Source organism: Barbus barbus (assembly GCF_936440315.1).
Source record: "Barbus barbus genome assembly, chromosome: 18".
NCBI lineage: Eukaryota > Metazoa > Chordata > Actinopteri > Cypriniformes > Cyprinidae > Barbus > Barbus barbus.
Genome location: NC_136746.1, coordinates 15,506,988 through 15,517,889, shown reverse-complemented (window position 1 = coordinate 15,517,889; position 10,902 = coordinate 15,506,988). Strand labels below are relative to the sequence as shown.

Genomic DNA, 10,902 nt, shown 5'->3' with positions numbered 1-10,902 from the left:
CCTTTGTTGGCTTACAAATGGTTCTCTGTGTGAAAAAACACATCTGTTTGAGCATGCCCCTGTCTTGTCCTTAATTAGACTATAAAACATGGCTGACCTCTACAAAAGACTTCCATCCATCAAGAGAACCAAAATAATGTGCCGATGGTCAAAATTAATAGAATGACTAATATATGCATTAAAGCATTAAAAAAGCTTAAATTGATAATGAAAGTGTTCCGTTAATTGATTTTACAATTTTTTGTTTGTTTCTGATGCGCATAAATTGCCTTAGCAAAATACAAAAATAAACCAAACTGAATGAGTCCCAAAGAATATTGTGTTTTTGTCTCTTGTTGCTGTTATTCTTCACATGCAGTGATCTCCTGCAGCATGTTTAATACAAAAAAAATTAAAAATAATAATTTCCCAAATGTTCAAAGCATTGTTCCTGAAGGCCACGTTCACTCGAGGTCATATGATTACTCCTTAATATTTTAGTGGTGCAATTAATCTGTGCATATAGTTTCATAAGTCTATATCATACTGAGTGGGTGTCTGTCTTCAAGCTATAACCCAATAGGATGTTTGTGTTACTTGCTAAATGGTTTATTAATTGTACTGTCACAACAAAACATTAGTACATGCTCCTCAGTTTGAAATAAAATTGTTTGCTTTATTGTTTTGTCTCGCTCTATGGTAGACAGCTCTATGGTACATATAGGTGTATACTGGGTGTTTCTGATGTACCATGATAGATTTATGCTAAATGAGAGTGTTTTTCACCTATATGGATGAAAATGAATGGATGTATGGACTTCCATAATAATAAAAATGATTATTAAATCCCAGCAAATATACACCTAAACTATATTTGAATGCATTTGTTATCATGTTTAGAGACACTTTTGCAGCTTACCCAGTCTGACTCAATCCACTGCATCTCAGCTCACAGAGAGACTGGTACCTGTTGGAAGGATAAATCAAATTTAGGATATAGATTTCGAGGCTCTATTAGTATAATACACAAAATGAAGTAAGAAGAGACAATGAGTGAAACTACAAGTCAAAACAAACGTACATTCGCATGCACAAATAACAGATGGATTGAAAACAGTTTGGCAAAGCATATGTTACTATCAAAAAAGTAAACCAATTTGTGGGGTTGGACAAAAGCTGTCAGAGCAGAATATGATTTGAGAGCAACCATCTTTTTCAGCGTGTCTGGTTAAAACGCTTAGTTTAGCTGGTCAGGTATTAAAGATCAGTTTTAGCTTCTTTTAAAAGATGGATTGTTAATTGATGTTTTTTTCTTATGTGTTAGTAAGTCATTTTTGATGTCACTAGTTAACTTTATTAGCGGATTTAAAGGGCAGAGGCATTTATTTGGGGTTAGTGAGGGCAGGTTTACTTTTTGAAGTATAAATAACTTAATTTATGACTGGCATTCGCAACATTAGAGTTATTATTAGGGTTACCTGCTTAACGTTTAGTCATCCTTTCGAAGTCTTAATACGCGTCAGCATTCAGTTCTAATAGTCACAAAAAAGAGTTCAGGTCTCTATGGGGCCTTCAATAGTACTGATATTTAAAAGCATTGGTATTACAACACAGATGCAGCCTTCTGATGTTCATTAACATAAAGAGCAAAAGAGGAAAATGTACTGTAGGTAGCAGAGATAAAGCATTTTAACTGGATCCCATTCACTCCTGCGAGTGATGAAACAGTGTGAATATCAGCCATATTCACATTGGCTACAGTGGTTAACACCAAAGGCTGAAGGCACTTAGAACATCTTATTGGAATATGGGGACGTTCTTACCTCCTGAATCTCCATATCATTCTCAGAGTCACGTTAGCGCAGACAAGTCAGTCCGACTTATTGTTTAATAAGCTGAAGCTTAAAGAATGTGTTAAAAAAGATTCAATTTATTGGTCTAAACAGTTGATTTCCATTAACATGTTAAACATTTAAATGACTAACCAAGAGTCAATGAACAGTTTAGAGCTAATGTTAAAAATTATTTAACAAAGTTTAATTCTATTAATGAAGCTTATCTATTATTACACAAAATGACTTGACAACGTCTCTACGGTTCCTTTTTGTGGCTTTTCTTTTTTAAATAGATATCTACAAAAAAAAACATATTATCCATTTCCCCAGGTCATACAGGCATTTAGTACTAGAGACAAGTACGTACCTAATCTAATTTTACAAAAATGATCTCATCTTTATTAACAAATTATAGCAACACAAGTTTAACAATTATGATCACCTATTTAGAGAACCTTGCACAAGGCGCTTTACATCTTTTTATTACATTTTTATGTACAAATACAAGCTACACACAAAGCAAAGTACTTGGATGTGGCTACATACATAGCCAATTGCTTTCAAACCCAATACTGATATCAAAATTAAATGTACAAACTCAGTATTTACCATCATCAAATCAAGAAGTATTACGAAAGATGTTATGTACAAAATGAGTCTCTCCTCATACATTTTTGTCTTAACGCAAAGGTTCCCAAAGTCAGAGAAGCATAATGTGTGGCTAATTCCATGCTTTACATTTGGGGGACAAACAATGGAAAACTAAAGGAAGGGGCGTTCAATGACAAAAGTACACTGTCAAATCCTGGCCAGAATTAACGTTCATAAGGTACCATACAAAGAAGTCAACAGTTTCAGATAAGAAATGCCCCCCCCCCCCCCCCCCCCCCCCCCCCCCAGGTTAGTGTGAGTTTAAAAACATGATTGACCTCTTACTTTAAAATCCCTTTTTAGATTATTTAGTAAATAAGGTTGACGTTGACGTATGGAGGTCACATGATCTGGAGCACCTTTAATATCTACCATAGGGGTGATCTCTGTAGCCCCCTCGAGTAAGTCTTGATGCTGGAGCTTTGAGGTTGGGCCGCGATGATGATATCCAGTCCTCTTCTACTAAAAGTGAAACGATTAAACAGGAGAAAAATGCAGAACTGCTTAAAACAGTTGCAACAAAATTCATCTAAAGTATCTCAGATGAAAATGGAATTTAAATCAAGTGAATGTAGATGTAACGAAGGAGAGGAGCCGCTTTAAATGGATGCTATGATGATTCATCACGGAACGGATATCCTACGGCCATGTAATTTCATGTGACATTAGCAATTTTTAATGCTTTTTTTTTGTTCTAAGCATTACAAAATGATAAACTGAGCACCAGCTGATCATCTTACACATACATTTCAATAATTTGTTTACAGCTCCATTCCCGCATCCCATCTAGGGCATTGCATGTTCGCCTTGGTACATTATCGTAGATTTGAGAAATATACAATGTCACTTTGCCCTAATTATCAGTTACCAAAGGCAGAGCAGATGAGGCATGAACTCCTGGCTGAGCTCACAGTATGACCCTGCTGTCATTTAAATACAGTATGTGTTGGGAGCCGATGCTCCATTAGGTTCTCTGAGTGTGATCGCTGGGCCATTGAGGAAACAATCAGCTCGCCTTCAGGGCAAAGAACCTTAACCTTCATTGTTGCTAACTACCGTTTCACAGAGAAAGGAGGAAAAACCATTATACATCATGACAGAATCCCTTTTATTCCGGTATTCTGTGTAATGATCACTACCGCAAACAGCCCTCCCTCACTCACATTATATTTAATAGCATTTCCCCTCAGTTCCTCCTCACTGTGAAAAACTATCTCTGCTCATTGCAATCTTATGGAAGTCTGTTTCCACCTTTGAGTAAAAATCCAACAGGTAATTGTGAGATACGTTAAAAATAAGACATAAAGTCACATTGTGAGATATATAGTCACAATTACAAGAAATAAATTCACAATTGTGAGATCAAATGGTCAAATAGTAAAACAAAGACTGATTTTCAACTGCAAGATAGTCAAATTGTGAGGAAAAAGTCATTAAGTCATTGTATTAAATCATAAAATTGTGAGATACAGTGATAATTACAACAAATAGCCACAATTTTATAAAGTCACATTGCAAAATAGTCACAGCTTCAAGATATAGTCACATTTCAAGAAATATGGTCAACATTTTCATATATTCACATTGCGAGAAATAGTTACATTTTGAGATATGAAGTCACAATTACAAGAAATGACACCACAATTGTGAGGCATAAAGTCAAATTTTGAAAAATATAGTCACACTGTTAAAAACTGTGTCACAATGTGAGATATAAAGTCACAATTGCGATATAAAGTCACATTGCAAGGAATAAAGTTACAATTATGAAAAATTAATTGTTTTCTTGCTGCTTTGAAACAGTTGTATAAAGCACTATATAATATATTAAAATAAAATAATTTTCATCAAGTTGATCAATGATAGTATCATTATTCAGCTCTATTTCATTTAATATTGTTTCAATTCAGTTTAATAAAAGGGTCAATGTTGCAAAGTTAGAGTCATTATCCAGCTCAATTCTGTTCAAATTTTGTTCTTATCTGAAAATGTAGTGAAATAACAGTGTAGTTAAATCAATAATATTACTAAATATTGTCTTTTAAACCAAACAGCTATGAGAAACAAAGCTGAAACAGTGAAACTTAAAGACACTGTGTGCAATAGGAAGTCAGAAAATCGCTATTGTGAGATACAGAGTCACAATAACAGTTTTTTTTTTTTAATCTGAGGTGGAAATGGGCAAAACCTTTCCTAACACAATGAAATCTTGGTTTCAAGCCAAGAAGTGGCAACACTTTGACACTCCACTGCACAATTTGCCACAATGCAAAATGAATGAGCAGGCACGTATACAATGGGAAACTGGCATCAGAGGAAAACAACAATCCATGCCAAGAACAGAGGGAATACTGCATCAAATGTAATCCACAGAGGGCACATATTCAAAAGCCAAAGTAATGGCTGAAAGGCCATTCTGACTCTGTTGGTGGGCCTCAGCAACGCCTCCAGCTCTCTACTGGCTCAAGTCCACGATTTCAAGTGCATCTTAAAACGCAGCCCTGAAGCAGACTAGTAAGGTAAGATGGCAGCTGCTGTGCCCTGGGCCTCGGTGATTTAACAACTGGCAAATGCCGCTAGGTGTTTTTCCTTACCTTTAGCTCTGAAACATTTAACAGCAATATGGAAAATTAATGAGGCAAAGAGGTTTCTCACTGGTGTGGGCAATGTGCCATGACTGAGTTTCAGCCCGCCTGCTATGCGAACTACTGCTATGCAAGAGGATGTTTCTCTTTGTGGTGCACCATTCAAAACGGATGACCTAAAATCCTAATAGTTTCCTAGTAAGTGTAACTGGTTCTGCTCCACCCGTTCCGAGTGGGATTCAAACCGCGGTCTCCGGCGCGGGAGGCGGGCGCTCTAACGAGGAGGCTAAAGGCCACAGCCTCTAGCGTCAGTCGCCAGAGCGCCTCTTTTTGAGATCAGGGGAGTGAGGTTTACACGTACCAGCACTTACTTGCCTACGTCTGTTACATAAGCTAAAAGAAAAGTGGATGAAGAAGTTATGTTGTTTTAGAAGAACTGTAGATCAGATGCTTACCATAATTGTTGTAGGCTTCGTCATTATTACCGTGTCCATATTCATAATATTCTGAGACACTGTAGGAGGGAAAATAATGCTTATGAGACATTTTTCAGACAGGTCTTGGAGTAAAAGTTAAGGATTAATTAGATCATGTTGTGACAAAATGTTTTTAAAAATAAACATGTACCTTTTCGACTGGTTGCTGTAGTTGTCATCATAGCCCTCATAACTCTGGTCATCATATTCCCCATCATAACCATCATCATATCCCTGAAATCACAGAAACACAAAAGAATAATCACAGAGGGCATCGCGAGAGGACTGAATCTGTCTCAAAGCAGCACTCTAATTGTTTAGGGTTGAAAAATCAATGTTTAATTACACCGCAATAGGATTTCTCTAATAAATATACTCCCAGAGTGGAGGACTGGCACAGCTGAATCATGTCCAACAGAAAACATTGATCAATGAGCGACAATTGTCTCATTTGCCATGTTTGAAGACAAGTGGATAATGTCTAGGTCGATCAAGTATTACAGACAAAAGAAACAATAAACAGATTAAAACTTCAGGAGATGAGATGTTCAGGAGATCCTACATGACTCATGTCATCCATACACTTTTTCTTACTCTTTTTTTAAGCTTTCATTGATATTGAAAGGAATTATTCTTTTAACAATGCACATACTGAATATGCAGCACATATTTTACTATGCAGTTGTGATATTTTAATGTCTGGATTTATATTTTGGCCTAATGGAAATCCAGCAGAACATAATAATCTTTTGAGAAAAAGCATCTGAATGGGACATTCTGTTTTGCATAAACAAAATGGAGCACATTTGTATGACTATTAAAATTTCTTTGTGTCTGTGAAATACACCCCAACGATCAGACTTTTTGGTCCGTAAAAGATACACAGCATCATAAAATGAGAATTCATCTTCATCCTGTGCTAAATACACAATTTTGTGGTGATGACACTATATTGGATTGATTAAAACCACTCACTATTGGGTAAACTTGTGAAATAATTCACAAATGCAAACAAGTATGGTGTTTCCATTTTGTTGTTCAGACAGACTAAATGAAAGCGCTTCCCTTTTTTATTAGGCCTAATCTGTCAGAAAAACCTGGGTAAGCTATTTTGACCCTGTCTATTCCCTTTACATTAAAATTCTGCACAACAGTCAGGTTTTATGAGTATGAAGAAGGATTAGACTAAATTAAAGTTAAGGATTATGCCAGGGATTAAGTTGTTCAGGAGATCTAACACACAAGTTTCCTTCTATTAGTTTTTCCTCGTGCTAATAGGGTCAGGGTTCTGTCTTCTCCCACTAATTGACCGGTTTGTTAACATGTCCTCTTGATAGAGTGCTATGCATATCTTAAGCAGCAGCGTATAGAAGACGCAGTATGTTTTAATATTAATGGCATATTTCAGAACATGCCAATCACTCCAATACCAACAGCACTCTAAGGAAATACATTTTAGGAGAACAGTGAGAGGTAGTGACAGACCTACCCATTTAATAGGGTCATTTCATAAAGAACTTAAGGAGTAGCTTTCATTTTAACATTTGCGAAGATGAAGATGTGTCCTTTTTGTCTGCTATGACATTTAATGAACTAACAGGATAGTTCATCTAAAAATGAAAATTGTCATTATTTACTCACCCCTTATGTCATTTTTTACCTGTATGACTAAGATCTTTTCAGTGAATTGTTTGATTCAGAAAGATTAAAACGAGAAAATTTAGGTTTGAAAAGATAAGAGTGAACTACAGACTTTAGTGAGGTTAGATGCTATATTACATTTCGTGTGGATGAAAACTAGGCTGTGAGGGATAGACTAAGAGTGTTTACAATGGCACACACTGTGCAATTTTCACCAACTCACAACTTTCAAAACTGTTTTACAGAGTTTTTTCTATGTCGGTATGTGGTTAAACAACAGTATAAATCATTGAATGCACTGCACAGCCTGCTTTCCTGTGAGAAATTAAATATGGCTTTACTCTGACTAAGATCTATTCCTTAAAGATATATGTCAAAAAGTCAGAAGTTAGAAGCAAGACATACTACAATATAGGAACACATGAAAACATTCAAACATCTATATGAAACAATTTAGTACTTTATGGTATGCAGAGGTCTTGCGCATCTATGCAAACACTATGTGGCCAGGATATTACTTAGTATAATAACAAAGTGTTATTTAAGAGGTCCTTGTGTCTGACCTTTTTGACTTTAACATGCACTTACAAGCCACTGCGCATAATTCGAGCAAGCTCTAGTTAATGGTGCTTGATCGTTACATTTCAACACTCGTTTGAAAGAGCAATTAACTCTGGTCCTATTGAGCAAGATAACAGGAAATAAATCAAGTGGTAGAGAGCACTGCAAGAGTAATTAATACAGCAGACAGCCAAAGGTCTTCAATACTCAGCTTCATTATCAATTGACAACCACCAACACCTCTTGACAGTGACTGATCTCTGTGTGGGACGGCAACTGAATATGATTCCTCACTGGAGAGCAGCAAAGGGAAATGAATGGTTGAAAACGCTTTTTGTCTGTGATTGCGTCTGCTTACTGAATGAAGCTTCTTTGTCTACCACTTGTTTCTCAACCAATTTTTCAGGGCTAATATTTTCAGTTTGAAGTATGAGCAAACATGGGCTTGAAGCCAGACAGGATGGAGCAATCTGAAATATACTGACATTCAACAAGCCATATATCTATTAAATAGTCCGTTCTGATTGTTGCAAATGCTGAAACAACACATAATTCTTTCAAACATAATCAAAATGGGATTTCATTGCACATCAATTTTATATGAAAGAGAAAATGCATTTCATATAATGGTGATTAGTGACTAATAGGTTTAGATGAATTAAATATTATGTTCAGTTAACCACAGTTTATTGGAAAGAGGAGAATGAAGGCAGAAAGACCAGTGTACTGACTCAAAGCTAGAGCTTTGATTTTTTTTTTTTTGGTATTGTCATTGTCATCTGTTTGTATTTGCATCAGCAATTCACTAGTCAAAATTAATTGGCCAACGTTTACGAAATAAATAACAATATTTAAGTAATACTGTATATTAAATATTATAGAATCATGAGTTTAAGTGGAATTTAGTCATCCTGGTATGGGAAGTGTCTATTATGTTGATATATGTTAAATTTAACTGTATGGAATTGTTGTGATTTGATGAGGATCTGATTAAATAGATATTTTTTTCTAAAACAGCTGCTCTCTGAGTTTCTCCATACATTTCTATGCAAATATGTCAATTACCATGTGTTTCTCCATATGTAGAGAAATCATCACATATTCAGGACAGATTTGCCCAATCTATGCTTTAGGCAAACAATATCTCAAATAATTTAATCAAGGAAATTATTGTCTATGGCCAGAAGTTAGGTTTTAATTTTTTATATGATTTTCCCCCACAGAATTAAAAGATCTTACTACTTACAAACTGGAAATACAAATGATTGATATGTCTATTCATATATGATAACAGCTCACTGGAAATCATTAAGGCACCTTCCACCAACCCAAGAACAACCACATGAATATTTAAAGAGTTAAAATAACAGTTTAGAGTATCCTGAATTGTTTGCCAGTACTAAAAAAAGTGGCAGCAGAAATATGATAAACTAGGACTGTTTATTACCAAAGATCTCACTGTAGAAATATAGGAGCACATATTACTTGTTACATAAACTTTTACAATCACCCAAATAAAAGAACTAATTCAGTAAGCTGATTACAGACAAGTAGGCTATTACTTCTAACCTTCAGAAGCAGCAATTCCTGTAACGGAGCAATCTACTGCGCATTTGCAAATCATGTTGCAATAAATTTTAATAGGCGTTATTTCATGCACGACAAGGAGTTGTGATAGCCGTAGCCAGTGTTCCCTGATTCAGTAATCACTGACCAGTAAATATACTGTGGCTCATAGAAATCATAAGGGCTGATATTTGCGTGTACTGTACACAACAATTTAACCGGTAATGACATGCAGCTCATTCCTCTTTGATATTTTCACAGCAAAAGCACAAGTGATACTTTTCCAAAAAATGTTAACTGCCTTCTCATGTGCAGCTCTCAGAGCTGAAATAATATACTGAGCCTCCAGGCACTCCAAATGCATCTCTTCAGCAGGAAATTATTAAACTTCTTCTCGAGGTGTATGTCGTACATCTGTTTTATTAAACGAGGGAGTTCTGCATGAAGAATTCCATTTCAATCATTAGTTCACCTCAGAAATGTCAAGTCAGCGGTGTTAGCGAGCCCATTGTTAAAAAACAATTACAGCCGTGGTGAGAACCTTGCTTTGAAATAGTGCGAGTGAAGCCTTTTCGCAACATTCTATTCTGCACCTTGAATTGGCTTTTGCCATGTGAAGTGGTGTGTGAGTGTGTATGTAAGAGGTTTACTGCGATACTATCAGAGACACTCAAGGGCTTCTTTCACAGCGATTGACCCTTTTCATTTATTTATCCACAGTGAGCTGGTTGTGACCTTAGAAGGCATTCTCTATGCTTTTTAATTGGGTTTTCAAACAGTTAGTACATTATAACAGTATATTATACAGGGGAAAAAAATTGTGAGGCGGTTAAAGGGTTAGAGAGTTTGGTTGGAATGGACTTTCAATGGTGGGATGTACTATAAATATCTCAGGTTCCATTAAAAATATTTTACTTTGTGATTCAAAAATGAACAAAAGTCTCCTGAGTTTTCTGAAGGACAAGAGGGTGAGTAAATTGTCAAAAAATTAAAATAAAATCTATATTGCTGCACCATAGAGTTTCCGAACAGAAATGGAAAAATATGATTGTTCTCAAACACCTTTCCCCTGTCTGCCATTGGTCAAGACAAACGGATAGCCCCGCCCCAAACTAACACCATTGGCTGAGACCCCGTTGCTATGCTGGGCTGGTCAGGATAATCAAACAAACAAAACAATGTTTGATAGCACCACAGAGTCTCAGTGTTTACACTTTTCAGCATACTCAGCCTACAAATGACTTACAAGCACTCCGCATATTAAGCTGAGATAAGAAAGAGTATTTTAACATCAAATAATATACAAACAATGGCCAAAGGATAAGAAAAACTGGAAAATTACAAATCATCAAGCAGCTTTGAACATATTATTTTGAAATGTTACAGCCGTCTAGTTTTCTACTAAGCCACATTAAGAGATTTGTTTATTTTGTGGGAAGAAAGGGGGAGTCAGCTCATAGAGGAGTGTCTGACTGGTTTGTAGAAGAGTGAAGAGCCCTCTGAGAAAGCACTTGTGATCTTTGAGTAAAGCTGTTGTGCTGAGAGGGAGAGGAGGAGGCAGTCTGGCATGGCTCGGCTGATATACATAAGAGCTGTGATTAACTGGAT

The 10,902-nt window shown here is 36.0% G+C and overlaps 1 protein-coding gene across 1 annotated transcript in view; it reads right to left on the bottom strand.

Annotated features, from left to right (window-relative positions):
• Positions 1-1,895: 1,895 nt before the first annotated feature.
• The window catches only part of LOC306884096 (KH domain-containing, RNA-binding, signal transduction-associated protein 2), a 55,487-nt gene continuing 46,480 nt past the window's right edge, over positions 1,896-10,902 (bottom strand). Inside the window, exons 7-9 of the mRNA XM_079439758.1 lie at positions 5,678-5,760; positions 5,506-5,564; positions 1,896-2,927 (exon numbers count right to left, since the gene is read on the bottom strand). Coding sequence (XP_079295884.1) covers positions 2,827-2,927; positions 5,506-5,564; positions 5,678-5,760 — 243 coding nt within the window. The 3' untranslated portion in view covers positions 1,896-2,826. The remainder of the gene's footprint in view (positions 2,928-5,505; positions 5,565-5,677; positions 5,761-10,902) is intronic.